This window comes from Rhynchophorus ferrugineus, unplaced genomic scaffold (assembly GCF_030347505.1).
Source record: "Rhynchophorus ferrugineus isolate W39M unplaced genomic scaffold, kcgeb_rfMv2 rfM7, whole genome shotgun sequence".
Lineage (NCBI taxonomy): Eukaryota > Metazoa > Arthropoda > Insecta > Coleoptera > Curculionidae > Rhynchophorus > Rhynchophorus ferrugineus.
In genome coordinates this window covers 12,913,070-12,936,418 of record NW_027472586.1, presented here as the reverse complement: position 1 = coordinate 12,936,418, position 23,349 = coordinate 12,913,070, and the positions used below count along the sequence as shown (strand labels likewise).

The following is a 23,349-nucleotide window of genomic DNA, read 5'->3' as shown; positions in this document are numbered from 1 at the left end:
GTTAGCTGACCATCAAGTAAATAATTTTCCTATTATTTCCCTTATTTTATTTGAACCAAAAGAAAAGATAAATGAAGTTGGAAAAAGCTGGAGTGTATCGAGGCATATCAGCTAAATTTGTGTACAATCGATTCGTTGAAACGACTGAACTATGTGACCGTAACCGAAATAATAATTTTAAAATGATTACTAGAACTCTTAAATAATTGAGTGAGTATTCCAGATACACTAACCATGAAATGTCATAGAATATTGAGGAACATTAAGTAAAAATACTATCAGTATTTAACCCTTGAAAAGAAATAATAACTCCAATATAATAATAAATAGTACACATTAATAGCACATTTGGAAACTGAGAATAGTATTATTGAAATCAAGTGCCCTATATTTGCTAAGAAAAATTAAATTTGTATCGACCAAACCAACCCTAAAAATACAATGACACAGATGCCAATTGTACTACAACATTTTCTTCATGATTTTCTTAAACTTTTAGCAGCTCTGTGGGACAAAAAAGTGTATCTAATATTGTATCAAATCACCTCGTATTATTTCAGTAAATAAAATGCACAAATTGTAATTTTGAAATTTATTTTAATAATAACCTTTACAAGCTCATAAGCATGTGCATCTACAATACTTCATCAAATACTTTACAAAATCTTTGTTTCGGCATACTTTAACATATTAGCTTCTCATCTATGTCTATGAACTCTTAAACTATATCTCCGCCTAGCTTTTATTTTACATGACTTCAGTGACAACATTCGGGCCCGTACATTCTCTATTCGTAGGTATTGTTCGAAATGAAAATGTTGAAAATAAATTGAAACTTGTTTGTCATAACACACATAGCTGGCTGTAAAAATTGAGAAAACCACTTAACTTGTTCAATCAAATATGTATGTCTAAACCAGTCACAGTATATTAAGTATGATTTTCTACATTATTTTATAACTGATAAAAAAAACGTTATTAAGAAGAATTCATTAGACAAATGTTATCAATATTGTTATCTACTTCGATATTACGTTAATTACACTTTATACGTAATTAAAGGCACTTATAATATTAAATACTTACATTAGAATGTTCAAACCATACTAGCTGGTTCCCACTTTGTAAGATCTAATCACATTTTCTGTGTCCTCACACCATCGTTACATAAAAAATAGTCATCAAGCCTATTGAAATACCATTACAAGTTAGGTATTTTAATTACAATTACCATACATATATTCATATATTGGCCAGCTCTGGTTGGTGCTATATTTGATTATGAATATTGGTAAGAAAATATTATAATATTCTTATAATCAAAGACTTAGTACCAAACTTGATGGCAGATTTGGTTTGTGAACATCTGCCCCTCTGCTCTTTATACAGTTCCAGATCATATGTTAATTTATTTTTATGGTGATATAACGTCACGTATTTTTCTGTACGACGCATTTTTTTGGTTATTTCGATGCTGCTACATAATTTAGTACGTCTTGATTTCGACACATCCCTTTTTCCATAATTCATTTCGGTATCGGATTGGCGGCAATCGAATTTGAATAATCGGAAGACGAGGCGACCGATCGAGAGTCCACGGCGAGAGCTTACTAATCTTATTAAAAACATTTCTCGACATTGTCTTAGTCTATTTTTGAAGCGCGCAAGATTACTCGAAACATATCACGTAGATTATTTATAAAAACATCAGTTTGGCATCCTTGACATCTATCTAAAAATAATTGGGGAGAATATTTAAAAAAATACGTGTATGTGATGCGCGGCTGGTTCGGAATCAGATGCCTCATCCGTGGTTTCCTTAGTTAAACGTATCACTGTAATTGGTTGGGTTGGTTGGGCATGCGCCGAGCCTTTTTGTCATTTCGGTTATTCGCTTGTTTTCGATCGACAATCGATCAAGTGAGGATACATTCAAAATCATCATCATGTTCAATAATATTTTTTCTTTATCGTCCTGTGGCTTCCAACTTTCAAATCCTTAAAATATAAATTAGATTGTTTAACATCTATATTATGGATACGACAGAGATGTTGCCGAAATTCAGTGTGTATGGATACGAGGTACTACATTAAGTTAAGGACACGGAGAAGACAGATGATCGTTCTTGTCATCGGCTTTATTCATAGCTCGGCGTAATTCCTGATGATACTTAAGATTGGTCCACAAGATGAGCAAATTTTTCCCGTGATATCTTTTCATGAAGGAGCATTCTCAACATTCAAACTTACTTCGAGTGAAGTTATTGCCAGATAAGTGTCTTGGGGTCATTTTTATGTCTGCCTAGTGCTATAGAAAACTAGATGTAGCAATCAACAAGATCCACAAATGGGTCTGGATAATACAGCTTAATAGCTCGTAATCTGTCCATGTCATTTGGTCCATCGAAATAATTCCCTATCTGTACATACGATTCCAGTTTATTTAAATTGGTTAGCTAAAAATTTGATTTTAAACTTGTTCGACTTGATCTAAGTTCAAAGAGATTCATTGATCAGACAATAGTAATAAGTCATTAAATCGGCTAGTAAATTAACGAAGCACTGGACGATGATGTCAAATTAAACAGATCCATAGAACATGCGCGAAAGCTATCAAATCATAGCAACACTGAAGCACATACTGGAATTTACAACATATTTACCTCGCCTCGCACACATTCAACTTGAGAGTCGATCCAAATAAAAACTAAAAGTAGTAACAAGTTAATGTAAACAATATAGAGATCATATAGTTCAGTTCAGTAGATATATATATATATATATATATATATATATATATATATATATATATATTGGAAAATATTACTCATGATATTCACTCATCATTTTTGATAAAATTCTGTAAATATCAAAAATACCACAACCCAAAATAATATACAACAAACACTCTCTCTGTGTCTTAACATGCATCCTTGAAGAATAAAGATTGAGTGACAAATCAAAATAAGATTTTGGTTATATTTTTAGGAAAGATGTTATATTAAAGTGACAACGAATTTTTTATTTTCTTGTTGACGAATCTATTATTACGTGTTACCTGAAGCTGCAGTTTAAAAATCGTGAAAATTAATCATTAATAAAGAAATGCCATAAAAATGACTTGACAGAAAGCAAAATTTAAAATATGAATCATATTTTGCTATCAAGTTTTTGTAGATAGCAATAGATAAATCTTTTTAAAAGCAATATACCATTGATTTCATGAAATTGTACCTTTGGAGAAGCGTACTGGGTTCTTTCCGATTTGTTTCTTAGTCTTTGTCACACTATCAACGGAATCGCACAATATAATATTAATTATTTTAAATTATATTATTAAACTTTATTGAGCTAAAAGTATCGCAGAAATAAAGTATCAAAACTTGGAAAGAGTAAATGATTTTCGATTGAATGTTTTTACAACAGATACTATTTACAAATTTAACGTTTTAATACCAATAGCTCTTCAGTATTGGTTACATGTCAGTCAGTAGGCTTCAGGCGTTCAATTTTCTAAGTAAACAAATTTTTCGATATTTTATTGGGACTACATTTTGAAATAAAAGTACACAATTAATATATCGTCTTTAGCGGCAAGAATTTTTTAGAAGTCGGTCAGCAATGGTGGTTTTATGGAGCATCACCTAAAAACATTTTTGGTCATTTGACATGCGTTTCTCAAGTAAGCAAAATATGTTTGATCAATCTCTATAATCGAATATACTTCAATAGATAATTAAATAAAGAAGCTTGGTGCTTTAATAAAATTTGATCCAGCTTAAATAAACTTGAATCTGACTAAAATAAATAAGAATATAGTGACAATTATTAGGGATACAAGTTGTCTGATTTAAAACGTCAAATATTTTCTGTTTTCTGTTAGTATCGTGCATTTCATTTCGTTTTCTCTTGAATTTTACTTAAGTTAAATACAGTTAGGGTTAAGTAGTGAACGCATACATTATTATCCATCTAGGGCCTTTACATTAATTTTAAAGGATTTTCAACACATGGTAAACATTGGTACGTTTGTAACCAACTTTATGTTGAAGCCTCACTGACATGACAGGCTTTACGTTTCAGAGTGTGTCATTCGTCGAAATGTGCACGACATCTTTCTTTCAGTGCGCTGAAAGTGTCAGAATTTATAGAAATTGAAACTATTCAAATCTAATATTTTTTGTATGATTTTAAAGTGACAGTGACGGAAATGTGACTGAACAGAAAATATATTTGATATATTCATTTTGACGTACATTCTTCACTGAGATATGATTGACTTGGACGAGTCGTTTGAATATTGGATATGTTATACTAAATATGCTCACAAGTTAGACAAGTAGCCAAAGTTATTACGTTGGTAAACCACCAAGAGTCTGCAAATAGCGTTTTCCATTTTTTCGACGATCTTGCTTTAAAAGCCATTGTTCCTTTTTTAATAATATATAATGAAATATTCGATTCAGATTTGACAATAATATCCAAAAAGAAAATTGGAAAGAACAGACATAAACCCTTAAATAGTAGATTTGGTATATAGTCTATTCTAAATTTATTTGTACATGCCTCATCAATATGTTTAATGTATTGCCTGCAGCAATTTGTCAATTCGTTTTAGAATCAGACAATATTTTCCTTCTCATTTTATTCGAGTTAAAATGAGACACAATGCTGTCTGGTTAGTTCGAATACGTAAACGAATAGCCTCTCAAAGTCGTCCGGTTGTCAGACTTATGCGATATTATTGAAAGCCATAGTGATAAGAGGTTATAAGATAAGAGGCTCTAACCTATAAGCTATTGTGACTGTATAATTGACGTTTTAACGTCACAAATTTCGATGACACAAATACAAATAAACTTTGAATATACTATATATAACACTCCAACTGTACGACCAACATACATTCAATTATTGGCTTAAAAACATGTGTATAGTATACAAGTTCTCTGGTATCAGTTTCAATGAACATAACATGACTAAATAAGATAATGTCTTGGGTTAAGCAATCGGTATGATTTCTTACTCTAATATCATTTCGTAATCCGTTCGAAACGCTGATTGTTTTGTGGATTATTCGTACGGTGAAAGTCGTCAAGTTACATATTTTTAATTCTCCGACTGTGGGTACGATAGTGTTCTTTTTCGTTCGCAAATTTCATATATATTCATATGTAAACCAAATATTTGATGTTTGATTTCTATTTATTCGCGATAAAGCGCCATCGAGCGTTCGTGTTTGGCAGCTAGTAAATTCTCTAGACGTTTTCTGGCCAATTCCGCAACGAAATAATTTTATATATACGTGTTAAGTCATGTGACTCTAGTACTAACCGATTACATATACTAGCGCTGTCTAATATATGTAAAATAAAAAATATATTTTCAAGGTGAAACAATTTTTGGCGCTATGAAGGTATTGGCGAGATTATAATATTGTTTATGACATTTGGTGAAGGTTTTTATTCAGCGAAATGTTAGATCGTTTAATTCCTTGAAAATTTTCCGATTTTTTCCATTTTTAGTTTGGTAAAGATCCAATCATCGATCCATTTTGGCACTGTGTCCTAGCCAAGCCATACCATTCTGAACAAATCGTAATCAGAAGGCATCATATTGGGCTAGTACGCGGGGTGCGACAGAACTTCGACAACATTCATACAAGACATGAAATGTCTGGAAGTTATTTGTGAATTCGGGCTGGGCATTGTCTTCGAACTTTTTTGGTTTATTTTATGTAAAACATTTAAAAAATGTCAGCTTACATTGATACTTCGTATTATGACCAGTAGATGTTGTTGATCAAATCGTTCAAACCAGGACACATACACTGTCCAACGTTACATCAATAGAAGCATCCCAGATCATTTTAACATATATTTTTGTGTCCGAAATTTGTTTTTAATAAATAAATAAGTTATTCTTCATCAATGATCTAGTGCTCTTAAACTAAGTGTATTCAATTATTCATCATTTTGTTACACATAGTGTTCCTTTTTGTGGAATTATTATCCGACAGAGTCCTTGTGCTAATTATATCCAAGGAAATTAGCCGATTTCATTTGACAGATTGTTCGTCATGCGTCGGGATTCCAGTAGCCTCTGCGAAGGTGGCAGTGATGTATTTTTAGCATCAGGAACAACATCCAATGGTTGTCTTTTATATTTCGGGATTTGATATTTTCAAAGCAACGACAACAAAGCATTCCTTTTTTACTAATTTTTGAACTGATTTTGACGCCTGGGTGCTAAAACAGAAACATATAATGGCGATGGTTTTTGATATACTAAAAATAGTTATTTGCAGTACTAAATAAAGAGATTAAAATGTATCTTACATCAATTCCGCTAACAATATCTGCTACTCTATAAGCAAAAAAGGTTATTTCTAAATATTGCTTCATCATCATTCTTGAAACAGTTTTTACGTGAAAAGAACAGTTTATGAAACTTTTTAATCTATTTGTTATTATATAACTTTTTCTATAAACAATGTAGTAATTTTATAGAATAAAATTCTCTGTTTATGTCTTTAATGTATAACAATTTTTATAATGTTTTATATATTCATTAAGTTGTACATACATTGGTCTAATATAAATAACTTCTTTTTTTCGAATGCATTATTGCATTCATGGATTTAACAGTGTATTAATGCTTTAATAAAACGTAAATCAAGTTTAAATAAACTCGATCCTGATTAAAATTAATAAGAATATAGTGGTAATTATTACGGGTACAAGTAAATAGGTCGTGTCATAACATAACCTCCAAATATTTTCGATTTTCTGTCAATATCGCATGTTTCTCTTCGTTTCTTCTTGAATTTTACTTGGCACAAATATAACTAGGATTATATTGTCGATATAGCGTAGGTTACCATAGATATACATTGATTTTAAAGGAATTAAAACAGATTGTGTTACTGTGTATTAATCACATCAGATATATTTGTAACCAACTTCATGTTGGAGCTTCACTGACAGGCTTCACTTTTCAGTGTGTCTCATTTCGTCGAAATGGGTACAAAAAACTTTTCAGTGCGCTAAATATGTCAGAATATGTAGAATTTGAAGAAAAATGCGGCTGAAGGTCATCGAAGGCTTTGTGAAGTTTATGGCAACCATACACCACCGATTTCACCTTGCAACAACAACAAGACAAAGAACGTTCTGGACTGCTAAAAAATGTGAAGGCATTACTCGATGATGTGTGAAAAACGACTGGAATACGAGCAAAGACACAAGAATATTATTATTTAACATGACAACACTCGAGAAAATACTGTAAGACCGGTGAAAACGTACTCTAAATCATTAAAATGGGAAGTGCTAACCCAACCGCCATATTTTTCAGACCTTGACCCTTTTGATTACTGCTTGTTCGGACTCATGAGTCGTAACCTGTCTGAGCAGCGCTTCGCTTTATATGAAAGTACCAAAAAACGAGTCGATTCGTGGATAGCCCCGAAAGATATATCGTTCTTTCGAGATGAAATCCATAAATTACCTGAAGGTATCACTGTACATAAAAATTCAAACTTAAAAAATCATTTAAATATAATTTCTACGCCTAATATATAAACGCTGCTATTATAATTGCTGTAAAATGAAGTCACAGTCTTTATAAAACTTAATTTATTTGATCCTAATTCTCAAGTTATACGTTAATTGTCATCTAAATAACAATGGAATTATTTAAAATATTTATATACTTTAGAATATTAGGAGTTGGCCATATATTGGAAGATGTTGGTAGTTCGCTGTCACCAAAATTTAAAATTTTCAAATCGCACTATTGCTAGATCGTGTCAATTGCATTTATATATGGGGAATATTGTATAATAGTAGCACTAAAGTAGCTTTGCTTAAGTGTTTTTGGTGATGCGACATATATGTTCAAAGTTACAATTCAATCAATTTTATATCATCACAATGTAATTCCGTTCAAGCAACACAGAGTAAAGTGACAACATCACACATGCAAAATTACGAGGGAACCACCGTCTAATTATTAATTTGTGCATATTAGATGGGTTCTTTTTTTGGTCTAAACTAATATAGTTTTCCAAAATATGTGCTATTAGTAAATAAATTAATCGATAATTAATGAATGAATAGCAAAATACAGTGAGTCTGCTTAAAACGCCATACTATTTCGTTGTAAACATGGTATTAAATAGTGTTGGTAACTATCGACTGAAAACGACTATGAATTGTTTAATAGTTGCCTACTTTTTACTATCGACTGTTTCAGTCGTGTACTTTCAATTACTGTTTTCGCACTTACTAGTTTCATTCCACTGATTGTTAACATTCTGGTTTTGTCTGTCTAGCCGCGACCTTGAAAATAATGTACCGAGTGTATGCTTATATATTTTGTATATATTTTGTTTGTAGTATGATTGTAAATAAGAATATATTGTACAATAATATAGTAACATTCTGGAACTTTTTCAAGATTAGTTATTAATGTAATAAAGAAAAAACAACAACGTTTTCATGGATAAACAGATAAATAATTTTAGCTGCATTTATGTTATTTTGGTAACTATTGGGTCTTTCTTTGATTAACTTTTTTCGATTTTCAAAGTCTCTCGATGTTTGTTCAAGTCTTTTGAATGTTAAAAGTTCTTTCATTCAAGATTCAACGAAAAATAATACTCCTAATAATAAAATATTCCTTATTAACGATAAATAAAATTATTATATTTAAAAAGGGTGCAATGGTTAAATCGTTGATTAAGATTGATTCAGAAAATACGAACATATATTTAGTGGTCAGTACTCCATTCCTCTTTACAATCAAGTCAAATATATATAATATAAAAATAATTTTACATCATTCAAAATGAAATTGTTATTTTGAAGGTTGTTTTACAGCAATTATATCTTTCCTTTTCTTTCCCAAAGAAATAAGTACTCCGTCTCATTTATAGCACAGTTGAATTAACCAATTACTTCTTTATATTATGTCATTGTTACTTTCCTAATATTAAAATACGACTAAATATATTTGGGATTATTACTCTAATCATTTTTTCACACTGCCACTTGCCAACTTAAAATTACTTACAATTAACTGATCTATACAGCACGGAGAATAAGACAATTATATATATCCTTTTCTCTCTCATAATGTAGCACAGGAAGGACTTCCTACATCGCCGTCTGTTATCGCGAATATAAAAACAGTCGAAGTGTTCATATGGCACTAGTTTTTTTACTATCGATTAATATTGGCTGTTTCAACTATTTTCAGTTAATAGCTTGCAACGCTAGTATTAAATATGTTCCACGTAGACTAAAGTTTGTCTAAAGTCGTTGATGTTAAGAGATCATAATTTTGCTGCTGGGCAGAACCCATTGAACCAAATGCCCCGCAGTGCGATGTGTCGTGTCGCGGCATCGAGGACGGCCCCCACAATCGCTCGGGCGGCGGAAGTGGTGGTGAGAGAGATGTTCTTTTCCGATCCGTTTACCCCCACCGTCGCGCTCGTCGATTGTCGGCGGCCGAACTCGCACGAGACCGTCCAGGTGGCGGTGGTGGTGCTGCTGAAAAGTAAGAGCTGCCTTTCCTTGTTTTCAGCGAGGCAGGCGCACTAAATGCCTCTTCTCGGTACTAATACGATGATTGTTTTCACCAAAGGTTCGTCTCATAGCGACAAGGAGGTGGACTCGAACACGCCGGAGAAGACGGCGCGTGCGCCCGAGCGGAAACGGAAACGCAAGGCGGACGACGCGGGCGGCGGCCTGGCCGGCGGAGGCGGCAAGGGCGGCGGGCGACCGTCTCTCCCGCCGTCCGATAAGAAAATCAACGACTACTTCAAACATTCGGGTAGCAGTCCCATTCGGCACGGCGGCGCCAAGAGTCCCAGCCCCCAACAACCGTATCCCATGGTAAGTGTTCATTCATTATGTTTTGTTTTTGCCACCTTACTACTGCTGTAAGGTAATAAGCTGGCAATATTTAATTTAATGCTAACTCATTTTATAGTAAGTCAGTTACTTGCTAATTTATCAGCTTACCAACTAACGATAAGCTTATTTCATTATAATTTATCAACTTACTATCTTGTAGTAAATTGATTTAATGGTAAGCCAATCTGATATTTTATCTGCTTACTATCTCACGATAAGTTTATTTCTCTCTAATTTATTAACATACTATTTTGTGGTAAATTGATTTCATGGTAAGCCAGTCTGATATTTTATCTGCTTACTACCATACGATAAGTTTATTTCACTCTAATTAATCAACTTATTATCTTATAGTAAATATATTTCATGATAATTGATTTTATGGTAAACCAGTTTGATAATTTTTCAACTTATTATCTTATAGCAAACTTATTTCATGATGTGATGTATGTATTTTATAGTAAACCATTTTGATAATGTATCAGCTTACTTTCTTATGATACATTTATACCATTCTAATTATAGTGAGTAAATTTCATGATAATTTATCTTATGGTAAGTCGATTTGGTAATTTATCAGCTTACCAACTTACGATAACTTATTTAGTCATAATTTATCAACTATCATATCTACTTACCATCTTATGGTTGATTCATTTCACAAGTTATCAGCCAACTGTGTATATATATATATATATATATATATATATATATATATATATATATATATATATATATATATATATATATATATATATATACTTATAGTATTAAATATCACAAGTATATTATACCATATCACAAGTTTAATTCATTTCATGACGACTTGCTTACTAGTTTAATAATAACATAACTATTTTATCTTTATAATGTATTCATTTATTATCTCATTTCATGATAGGACTTAGCAATGACTATCGTATAGCACGTTTATATTTCAGGGCTCTTGAAGCAAGCTTATTTTATTATTTTATATAATGTTAATATAATTGAATACATTTTTATATTAAGTCGCTAGTCATCTTAATATATCAATTACTTCGACGCCATATTGTTGGAATGGTTATTGATTTAGATTTTACACTCTAATATGATTTTATTTCATCATATTAAGATTGTATTGGATTGCAAAGAAAATATTTTGAGTTTTGTAAGTTTCTGTATTGTGTTTGTCATGGAAGCTAGTAAATACTGAGAAAAATTATCCGAATCCCCGAGATCCCTTTGTTATATTTTATAAAATTACCTGGTGATTCAAAATTCTTTAATCTATACGTATTTTCTAAAAAGTTAGATAAATTATTCCATGAAGGGCGGCATGATATATATCTAACCTAAATGTGTATAACCTCAAAGTAATACTGGCTACTAATAATTATTTGTGAATCTCAATGAAACAAAACAAATGACATGCATTAAAAATAATATTACAATGGTGGACACAATTTTCGTGAATTTGGATGCGAATTGCACATTATTAAAACTGACATCACAATATTTACGTATACTAAACGTAAATATCAGTTTACATGGCGCCAAATATAGTTTCTAAATATTTGTTGGTTTGTTGATTGAATGTATTCTATTTAAAAAGTTTGTGGCTGCTTTTTTTCTCTTTACTAAAATGTATCTAACGTTCTTATAGTGTGAAATAATTATTCTGTTTTACCATTTTTCGGATGCAGCTATCATGCCATCGGTGAAGAAAATCTAGTTCTTCTGACTGAAAAATTAATTCTCCGGTACTGTGATAGATTTTTCTCCATTTTCTATGTTAACACTGACATCGCAAACACATATACATATTTTTTTACAAAAAAAAATCCTTCAAAATTAAGTTAAATAGTAACCGAGGAATGAAAAGCAGTTTGGCTATTGTTATAGTGGGTTAAGGATTAAAAGAACTCTACACGCTTTGAAACCTTACATGCCTTTTTCACATTCTTTACATGCCAATTCTAAATATTTGTTAGCTGACGTTTTTATGTTATTAGTCACTCGTGTCAATATATCCCTATTCTCCAAAAAATATTCTAGATATTCTTTTCAAGGTTATCTAGATAATCGGTATTTAGACTCTGTCTTCTTGTTTCACCGAATATCATCGAACACCAACCATGGATTTATCGCCATTATTACTTTTTAAGCTGCTTCAGAAAACCATCGAATATTCTAACGTTGTGTTATCAATAAATTAAGCTGATAAATTACAGGGCCCGTATTTGAATTGTTTTAAATTTATATCAGATTTATAAATATAACTCGAGAGCACATACCGTAACGTACTGTATTTTAGTATATGTGCATTACCAGTCAATATAATATGATTTCATTATTTTCCAGTTACCCCCTTCCCCACAACAAGTCGGCCTACCCTCACCGGTGACGACAGGTCCCTTCGACTTTATCACATCTCGGCCCCACCAGAGGTTAGCTGCATTATCCATGGTTAGCAAATTAATACAGGTGAGATTTTTACAACGTTTATATTATTTAGTTGATAATATAGTTGCAATGAAATCCAAGTGTTTTGAAAGTGAATGGCCGATAATTTTGCTACATCTGGGGGTTAGACCCAATGAATTTTACACATTTCAAGTATTTTTGTATTTGTATGTTCTCTACAATCTCTCCAGCACACTGAATTACTGACCGAATTCAGTTGAATTCTGATATCAGTTGATTGAAATTGTAGTCATTACAAATAATAAGACATCCTAACCCATCTTTTAGTGGTATTAGCGACCAAAGAGGCAACATTTCTGGTTCTTATTACCTATATGCTTTTAAAAAGCGATCTATCTAGGAATTCACTTCAATTACATCAAATAGTATTTACAAATTTAATATAGCATCCAACCAAACAAAACCCTTATAGATGGAAACACCCAAACTCCTTAATATTAAATGTTTCTTGTGATAGAACAATATTTCATTGTTAAGGCTGGTATGTCCTCTTCCTCAAAGTCCATTTTAGTCTTTTAAAAGTAATATCGCCATTGGCTTCTGATGCAATTCTTAAATATAATATTTTTAACCAGTAATACGACAGAAGTCTTTGGTCAACTTATTTTTGTAATGTTCATATTAAGTTGTTCCTATAAAATAATTATCATAAAGTAACTTCAAATTCCATTGGCTTCCTAAAATCAAAAATCATTTTTTGCTTTAATTAGTTTGTCTATATCCTTATAATTAATGTCCCAATGTATCCTATACAATTCTTCTTCCAGTTCTTCCAGGAAAAAAAAGATACTGTTTCGTCCTTTCGGTACTGTCTTGTATATATTCGTCTAAAGAGAACTGATTTCCTGTAAGCTGCTTCATTTCTCTGTATTTATAATTCTAATTAACTATCACCAAGATATCAACATTTCACTCATATTACATTCATGTAAATTTTTGTGTATTTTTCTTTAAAATGTAACTATATACTCATCAGGATATCATTTAATGGTTTTGATCTATTTAAACTAAAATATTTTCAAAAAGTTATAGATAAGTGTATTGAATTACTATTTCTTTTTACCATTTTTAAATATTACATATAGTCTAATGTCGCAAGTAATTTTTGCAAGCTGCTGTCCTCTTATTATACTTAAATTGTTTTTGAGTGGGCCGGTTGTTTCACTATTCCTAATACTGGCACAAACTAGGTCAATCCAATTATTCAAACACGTTCTGTTAACTAATATTAACGAGTTCGATTCAGAAAAATCTCGACCTTGTATCAATAAATAATTAATTAACTCTGACATCCTGCGTTGTGCTTGTTTTCAGACTGATTTAACGTGTCATCGAATAAAGGAATTCGAGACACAAACATCCTCGGACCTGGAGGCGCGCAACAATAAAATAGAAGAGCTGACGCGGACGAACGATGAACTGCGGCACCAAATGTCCACACAGCAAAAAGCCATAGATCAGCACAAGCAACAGGTGAACAAATGTATAGAGGTGGTGAAGAAGCTCCTGAAGGAGAAAAGTTCGATCGAGAAGAAAGAGGCTCGCCAAAAATGTATGCAAAACCGGCTCAGACTCGGCCAATTCGTCACGCAACGAGTGGGAGCTACTTTTCAAGAAAATTGGACTGATGGACACGCCTTCCAAGAGCTGGCAAGGTACGTCCGTGATCGCTTTGCCGATTCCCGTCGAAATCTGCATTCCCGATTTTTTTTTCAGGCGGCAAGAAGAAATCACGGCTGAGAGGGAGGAGATCGACCGACAGAAGAAACTACTCCTTAAACGAAGACCGTCGAACAGCGAAGGCGGCGGTAGGAAACGTAACAACTCCAACGCTTTGCACAACGGTACCACAACGGATAGCGGGTTTCTGAAACCGGATACGGTTCCTGGTTCCTTGACGTTGCAAGAATACTATGAAGCTGACGAGATTCTCAAGTTACGGCAGAACGCGCTCAAAAAGGAGGACGCCGATCTGCAGCTTGAAATGGAAAAGTTGGAGAGGGAAAGGAATCTACATATTAGGTAAAACATCACTTGAATTATTTCCGATACTTGTTCTAGTTTATCTATCGTAGTAAATCTACAATAAGAAAATCAAAACCAGCAATACTGATGATTTCCTGTTTTCCAGAGAATTAAAACGCATCCACAACGAGGACCAATCTCGGTTCAATAACCATCCAGTTCTGAATGATAGGTACCTTTTGCTGATGTTGCTAGGGAAAGGTGGTTTTAGTGAAGTACACAAGGCGTTCGATTTGCAAGAGCAACGATACGTGGCTTGCAAGGTGCACCAGCTCAACAAAGACTGGAAAGAAGACAAGAAAGCCAACTATATCAAGTGAGTTCGGTAAAATCCTAATTAAAAACACTATACTGAAAAAATCTTATATACGTTTATAATAATGATGATAACCCCTGATCCAGAAATGCTATGATGGTCAAATGTGTTTCAAGACGGGACTGAATCAGTTGGGCCCATAGCTGGCTCGTTTACATCTATATTAACTTGAATAGTAAGTGGTCGTTTTTGTTTCAGGCATGCTTTGAGGGAGTATAACATCCACAAAGCTTTGGATCACCCTCGAGTAGTTAAGTTATATGACGTATTTGAAATAGATGCAAATTCGTTTTGTACAGTTTTAGAATACTGTGATGGCCATGACCTAGACTTTTATTTAAAGCAGGTAAGTTTGTTACTTGATCTATATTACTTATTTCTTTATTCAATATACTATGAACTTTTAATATTTTGAACATTTTTTTTTAATTCACAAATCTAGAATTAAAACTGCGGTTCTCATCAATTCTAAGAGGTTCCTGTTCCTGTAGTCTTCTTTATTCAGTACTTTCTTTTGAATATAAGCTTTATACTTAAAGTTGAAAAGAAAGATATAGGTTATATAGATAGGGTTGATGTCGGCAACCTACAGCGTATGTTGCTTTGGCGGCGCCTGCCTAACATGTGGCCTATTAATAAATCATTGATGCCAAATCACCATGACAAGTTACACGATTAAGCACAGTATTCAAATGATAAGGCATTATTATGAACGATTTGTGAGGATTCGAATGATTTTAAAGGGACTGAATCTCTTAGTGGTGAAATTAATGTGTACCAAATAAAGAAACATTAAAAAACTTATTGAAAAACCCTATACATGTATGAAATCTTAAAAATATCAAATAGATATTTTTAAAAATCCGTCTATTTACGTTACAGCATAAGACAATACCAGAAAGAGAGGCAAGATCCATAATAATGCAGGTAGTGTCGGCGCTCAAGTACCTGAACGAGATCAAACCGCCTGTGATTCATTACGACCTAAAGCCGGGCAACATTCTGCTGACGGAGGGAAACGTTTGTGGCGAAATCAAAATTACCGATTTTGGACTCAGCAAAGTCATGGACGAGGAGAACTATAACCCCGACCACGGCATGGACCTTACGTCACAGGGCGCGGGCACATACTGGTGAGTACCGGCTTCGTTCGAAGCCGATACATAATCTGATGAAGTTATTTAGTAACTGGTCAGATATCATGTTGCTTTTGTCTCCTTAGGTACCTTCCGCCTGAGTGTTTTGTAGTCGGGAAGAACCCCCCAAAGATATCATCTAAGGTGGATGTTTGGAGTGTCGGTGTGATCTTTTATCAGTGTTTATATGGTAAAAAACCCTTCGGACACAATCAGTCTCAAGCTACCATATTAGAAGAGAATACCATCCTGAAGGCGACTGAAGTACAGTTCGCAAACAAACCAGCTGTGACCAACGAGGCTAAGGTAAGCGGTGTTTAAAAAAAAACCCAAAACAACGTTCAATTATTATTGTTCTTTTCAGAGTTTCATTAGAAGTTGCCTAGCCTATCGTAAAGAAGACCGTATCGACGTCCTCTCACTGGCCAAACACGAATACTTGCAACCCCCGATGCCAAAACATTCGCGCGTCACATCCAACCAACAGGCGCAACAGCAGCAGCAACAACAACAGCAGCAACAGACCAGTTCGTTCTCGACGGGAATCTTTGGCGCAATGAACGCTTCGTCCTCATCTTAGTGCAGTGCTGTGTTTTTTAAGTTATTTAAATAATAATAATAATAAGGAGATTTGAACTGCGGGTTCGTTTAGGGAACAGGTAGTCGCGCGCCGCCTAGGACTAACCGATGGGAAAGGGGGGAGGTGCGAACTGGAAATGTCAAAAATGTTGTTGTTGAAACTTGTTTTAGTGAGAAGGACCCAATTACGCCATAAGGCTAGAACGATTGAGTGCTGTGCTGGACTAGGTTTTAAATCTTTTTCAATTTCTTGTTGCTTGAAATGCTTCCCTTATCTCCGGAGACTGTCACGGGCCTGTTGAGATATCACCTTTCTATTTTTTGGTCAAAATAGTTAAAAAACATAAGGTGGAATGACTTGTCCTTAGTTTGAGGTCTTCAGAAATCACACGTTTTTATACATATATCGCGGCCATTCCCTTTTTTTCTTGATTTATTTAACACTTTTTTTCGTTTGCCGGTGTAGCATTTAGTGTACTTCAAATAACCAACCGCCAAACTAAGGTAAAGTCGAGAAAGTCGTTACAAGACAAAAAAAAACAGTTCCTATGAAAGGGATATTCTCAACAGACCCCGCAACGGTCATGCACATTAATTAAAAGAAAATGCAAAAAATCCATAATACAAGGTGTAAGTGCAAAACTGAAATGTATCTTTCCCATTCATATTAGGTATGAAACTATAATAAAGTAGGAAACGTTAATAAGTTGTTTTATGAAGTGACCTTGCTTTAATCATTCAGTTGTATCAGTTTTTTCGTTTTTTTCAGTTTCCATTTTTTCTGGAAATTGTATGTACAGATGGACAGAAACAAGGCTCTTCTTTTGACATTTTCACGTTGGTCTAGGACACTGGGCCGATGACCTATTCAGAACTCATTATCAATTCGTACTGAATATAATCATGTTGATGAATATTTTTAAAAAATGTCATCAGAAATAGGCCCTACCTCACTTGTTGACTAATTCTATAAAAGATATATATATATACTATTCTTTATATTAAAGATTTTTTATTCTGACGAAAATTTTCCAAACAGAATTAATTCTACACTTAATTTTATTTTTATTACGAAGCATATGACCTTAGTTACTTCCTTCTGGCCTGACACCGATATTTTTCTTTGAAACGCGTTTTGTACATAGTCGTGCCGCTGAAGAAGAGTATGCTTCAACTGTATGTGTAAGTGGTCGAATGGAAGAGCCGCAACCACTTTGTCTAATCTCTTTGTGTTCAAGGGATAGTTTAAAGCAGATTAGACAGAAGAACTTTTTGTTGACTTTTTCAACTTGTGATCGTGGAAGATTGTTTTTGTTTTGATTGTTAGTTGCTTCATTGGAATTAGTCAACAAAGGGCGCGTCCAATCACACAAGAGGAGGGGCGTGTTGGACTCTCCCCGTGATCGGTATGCGCCCGGTCAGTCATATACAACTAAAAAATGCTTTTTAAATACTTCATAATAAGCATGCTCATTTCATAAGGGCATTAAGTAATTTATATAATGTGTATTTAATAAGCATCCGTCACTTAGCAGCTTGTCCAGGCATTTTCATTAGATTGATTTGGTTTTGCATTCACCCGTTTGAAAGAATTTCTTTTAATTTTTTTCTATTCTTTTCTTTTCTACAGGAGTATCCCATTTGTTTTTGAGTCGTATTTATTTTTAAAGGAAAATATTGTCATTTAGTTTTTTATTGTTGTTTTTAAGCATGTTTAATGTTTTTTTTTAATAAATTGTTTATAACTTTTAAATGTATAGAAATATAAGGTGTATAAAATAATAAATGATGGTTTTATCATTATTAATAAATTCCAATTTAGAAACACTCATTAGACTATTATTTTCCTACTGTAAGTTGTTGCATGATACATTTTGTAAAAGCTTTATTATTAATCTATTATTAAAAACCGATGTAAATGACAAGATTTTCCTGTAAATACTGCGAAATAAGTTTAGCGTTGATGAATGCTTAATCAACTCATAACCTATTAATATATTCAAAATAAGAATAAATTAAAAAATTTGATGATCTTAGGCACTAAGTTATTCGATAGTATGTATATATAATGGCGTAATATTTTGAATATATCCACTGGGGCGACATAACAATGTTAATGCCACTAGAAGTGAAATATATATATATATAGCGTCACCAGTCGAGAAATGGTGCATTTGGCCCGGTTAATCTCCGATAGAAGTTTTTTTTTGTATGATTAGTGTATATTACACACATGTTGTTAGAAGATGATGGCGAGCACGAACGGTCAAACGCAATTTCTCAACGGATGCCTATCGGTCTTGTTGTAAATAGTCTTGTAAACAAAAAAAATTAATGCTGCAATACAAGTGAAAGCCAAACATGTCCATATTATGAAACTCGCAATTAACTAAAAAAAATACATGTTACTTATTTATACTGTGCTGTTTTGTGTGGAATGGCCCGTCGCCACGGACATTGTGATAAGAGTAGTTAAAAAAAAGTCATGTCTAGAAGCGAAGTGATGTACGTTATTTTATTGTTTATGTACTGTACCTATACTTTATTTTATACAATCGTTCACAGTTTTTTCGTAGGTATATTTTACCAATGTAAATATGCTGTGTAAAATTACACAGCCTACAAACAAATTAATTAATTTATTATTTCTTCTCAAATGTAAAATATAAGTTTTAATGATTTAATGTCGTTGTTTTACTTAAGCATACAAACCATCGACTTTAAAAAATAAATAAGGAACTCGCTAAAAAGTAAAAAATAATTAAATTTCAAGGGAGCCCAAACAATACAAAAATAACAATATAGTGTACCATATACACAAAATTAAATTACCTCAATTTCAAGTCGGTTCAATTTTTTTGTTAAAAATATTTTATTTTTTCTGCTTTTAGTGTTAGATATTTACTTAATAAATTATACAGTTATTTATTAAGTATTACAATGGGTAGGCTAAAGGTGCAGCCTGTATGAGGAAAATAGGAGTAAAGAAACTATGATTGAAAATGAGGAACGCTTCAGGCCCCGGGGTCCGCTACCTAGCCAAGGTGATTTAACAAATGTTCTAACCAAACTAGAACAACAACAAAAAAGTGTTGCCCCCGCTGGGAATCGAACCAACGACCTCCGTGTGTGAGCTGAACAATCTAACCACTACACCATAGAAGCAGATACCTGTAAAATTTCTACGGCCTCCTATATGATATGGTTAGTGCTTAATAAGCAAACTGAACGACTTCCGGGCTTCCGTCAAATGAATTCTGATTAACTCGTGTGATAATATTTGATTATTTTAGATAAAAAAATGTGAAAACTTTGTACGTGCCTTTGAAATTTGAGGGTTTCCCTACATTTTCCCATCAGATCCTGACTAGGTTCCAACGGACTCACCTCGGAAGTGCCCTCATTCGAATAAAAAAATTATTTTTAAAATCGGTTCATAATTGACGGAGAAATCGGTGAGCATAATAGATCAATTGAAAAGTTCCCGGCCTACCCTAGTACATTTTTTGGCAATTTTTTTTTTTTTTGTTTTGATTCAACATAATTCCCTTCAAGGGTGATACACTGATTATAGCGACCCTCCAACCATATTTTCGATACCATTTTTATCCTTTGCTCCAAAATAGGCCTCAGTTTCGGCGATCACCTCTTCATTCGATGAAAATTTCTTCCCAGCTAGCATTCTTTTGAGATCTGAGAACAGGAAATAGTTGCTGGGGCCAGATCTGCAGAATACGGTGGAGGAGGAAACAATTTGAATCCCAATTCACGGATTTTTGCCATCGGTTTCACTGACTTGTGACACTTGGTGAAGCAGCACTTTCTTTTTCTTCAAATGAGGCCGTTTTCCGGCAATTTCGTCCTTCAAACGGTCCAATAACACCATGTAATAGTCGCTGTTGATGATCCTTCCTTTTTCAAGGTAGGCAATGAAAATTATTCCATGCGCATCCCAAAATACAGACGCCATAACCTTGCCAACCAACTGTTGCGTTTTCCCACGGTTTAGAGCGGGTTCATCATGTACAGTTCGCTCGGATGACTGTCGATTGGACTTCGGAGTGGAGATGGAGCCATGTTTATTACGCTTGATCATCTTCAAACACTGCTCCGAATGATCAATTCGTCGTTGTTTTTGGTCAAAAGTGACTCGCGCGGTACCCACTTTGCTCAGAGCTTTCTCATACCCAAATATTCGTGAATGATATGATGTACACGTTCAGATCACATCTTTGAGTGTCTACTATTTCATTCAATTTCAAAATTAATTCAAAATCATTTTGTTGATTTTTTAAATCTTTTCGTCGGTAACATCCTCTTTTGGACGTCCATCGTCTTCGGTGACATTTCACCACGTCTAAACTTAGCATACCAATCCTTGATGGTTGATTTTCCTGGGACAGTGTCCGGAAATTCGGCATCAAGCCAAGTTTTTGTTTTAACTGTACTTTTTCCGTTCAAAAGTAATATTTTATCAACGCGCGAAATTCCTGTGTATCCATTTTTTTTTTGACAATAACAAAAGTTGCTTCACTCAAAATTCTATAATTCACAAAATAATGATCCGACAGCTGTCAAATTTATACATGCATCTTTTGGGGGTTGGGGCTAACTAAAAACATATGTATTTAATTTTAGTAGCGCCATCTATATGTCAGGCCGAGGACTTTTCAATTGACCTATCACATTAAAAAAAATATACAGTCGAACATATAACTTCAAGTATTGAAGCGAAGTAACTCAAATTTAATTGAAAGACACAAAGAGGAAGATACTTAAAACAATAAAAATAACTCTTGATTGACATGTTAGTTTCCTTTTTGCCAACTAGGGTTTATATAGATTAAGCGCATTGCTCAATGTGGGATTTGAACCTCATGTGTAGTTTTGTCAACTTAAGGATTATCTCAGAATACTTGCTTGTATTACTGTAGAATAACTATATACATGTCTACAGGCAATTATTTTGATCGATTCATTTATTTTTTATAAGCCCAACGCATCGAAGTGCCAGATCCAATTTGTCATATAGCCCGTAGTTTTCAAGTGTGTGTTAATGTTGACTTAAGCATGTTCTATTAGCATAAAGATCATGGATATCACGGATAGAAAAAATGTAAATAAAGAAATAACATGTTTATCACTGTTACAGATTCGAAAATTGTTCTGCTTACGGACGTTTTTTTAAACGATAGTGTTAAATTTGGCATGGGCCTTCAGGGAGAGCTTCCACTTCCCAACTAATGTGTTGCTATTGGCGTTTTAGGACCTACAAATATGTTTTACCAAATCTGGCCACTGTTGACTCAGATAGTCTTAGCCTCCCATTTTTCAGGTCCCTATTTATAAGTTTGATCCATGTCTTTGATGCTGCTCTGTGAATAATTTCTCCGGCGTTCATGCACTGATTGTCATTTTTTCAAACTTGACTATCTTTGATCGTCCAATTTGAAACAGTCACATTCATAATCCAGCTGAATAAATTCGGGTGCCTTCTGAGATGATCTCTACGTTGGTCCGTGGAAGGTAAAAGGCAGCTGAGGTATCAAGTCCAGTCAGCAAAATTAAAATGCCCATGTCCACACATTCAAGTCTATTTAAGATGATTGGAGCATATACTACGTATGTATTGGAGCATGTACCTACGTATTACGTTTCAATTATGAAAAAAAATCGTTAAATTGACCTAATTTATGTGTATATTAGAGCAGCGGAAAAAACCCACATAGGTGATAAGATACAATTACAATCGGTTATTTATGATGAATACTTAAATAGAACAGGTCTATTTATAACCAGTTTCCGGGTGCATAACAAAAAAGGCTATTTTAAAAACAATTATGACTATAACATTCCGCCAGCTGCGTTAAATTGTTTAATATCTTAAAGAGGATTTTCGAATACATCTAACACACTGTCCAAAACTACACAACTCTCAATAATACAAAATGTAAAACCGCCTAATCTATGACAACTGAAGCATCCTTTTTGTTACGGGGCAACTCAAATACATACAAAATCAGATTTGCAAAAACAACATGATTAAAGCTTTAGTATTTTACCGTATTAGTCCAAGATCTTGTGAAAAGTAGTGTTACGTATAAAAGCAGAATTTAGAAAATAAGAAGTCAATCGCGGTGACATTGACAGATAACAAAGTGTACAAAATAATTGTATTAGAATGGATGATATTTATTATTACATTCTGTAACTGTTTCCAAGGTACCACGTCAACTTCAAAATATAAAATGAAAAAAAAAACACTAACGACGATCGATAATCCCTTTGGAACAAAGGTCTTCATCTGAAGTTCATAACACTGCTCAACAAATTTCTAACTTTGGATTCTATGAGGTCGCAATATGTGACTATTTTTCCTGCTATTCATATAATAAAAATACTTAAATAACCTTGTTCTATAAACATCTCAGGCCTCAGATATCAATAATTAAACACAATTTTCTTAGAAACTAAAATACTTACTTTGACATTTACTGAAGTTTCGAGAGAAACGCCATTGCTTTTCCTCTTATATTGGAGCTGCAGGATATATCTCATAAGGCTTCGACAGTCATCTGCGACCTTCGTTAGTAACGTTTTGATGTTTGTTGCAAACCATATTTTCAAAAAAAAACCTTAAATGTTCATGAAGAAAGCACAATCTTAATGAGATTTTGTATTCCATCTTATAATTAAAGGCCAAAGCCCGTTTCTTTTTTCGCTCAGCCGATTTTCTGTACTCTGGAAAGTTTTCATGACGCTAGTAAGAGTTGTGTGCTTGTTTTTCGTTGTAGTATTAAAAGTACAGGTAAACATGATGTGGGGGGAATAGGAGTAGTAAAGAACTCTAAAACGATACAATGCTTTGTGGGATTTTAAGCTTCTTAGACCCCCCCCCCCCTTTGTC

At 33.5% G+C, this 23,349-nt stretch overlaps 1 protein-coding gene across 21 annotated transcripts in view; it reads left to right on the top strand.

Moving 5' to 3' along the window:
- The window catches only part of Tlk (Tousled-like kinase), a 207,118-nt gene extending 187,992 nt beyond the window's left edge, over positions 1-19,126 (top strand). For 18 of the 21 annotated variants that reach the window (XM_076410062.1, XM_076410059.1, XM_076410058.1 and 15 more), the window contains 9 exons: positions 9,649-9,899; positions 12,264-12,386; positions 13,701-14,041; positions 14,103-14,408; positions 14,518-14,727; positions 14,926-15,073; positions 15,610-15,860; positions 15,950-16,169; positions 16,228-19,126. In XM_076410062.1, coding sequence (XP_076266177.1) covers positions 9,649-9,899; positions 12,264-12,386; positions 13,701-14,041; positions 14,103-14,408; positions 14,518-14,727; positions 14,926-15,073; positions 15,610-15,860; positions 15,950-16,169; positions 16,228-16,443 — 2,066 coding nt within the window. In that variant the 3' untranslated portion in view covers positions 16,444-19,126. Of the gene's footprint in view, positions 1-9,588; positions 9,900-12,263; positions 12,387-13,700; positions 14,042-14,102; positions 14,409-14,517; positions 14,728-14,925; positions 15,074-15,609; positions 15,861-15,949; positions 16,170-16,227 lie in introns of all 21 variants that reach the window. The other 3 variants (XM_076410076.1, XM_076410075.1, XM_076410077.1) reach the window with 1 other exon arrangement.
- The last annotated feature ends 4,223 nt before the right edge of the window (positions 19,127-23,349 follow it).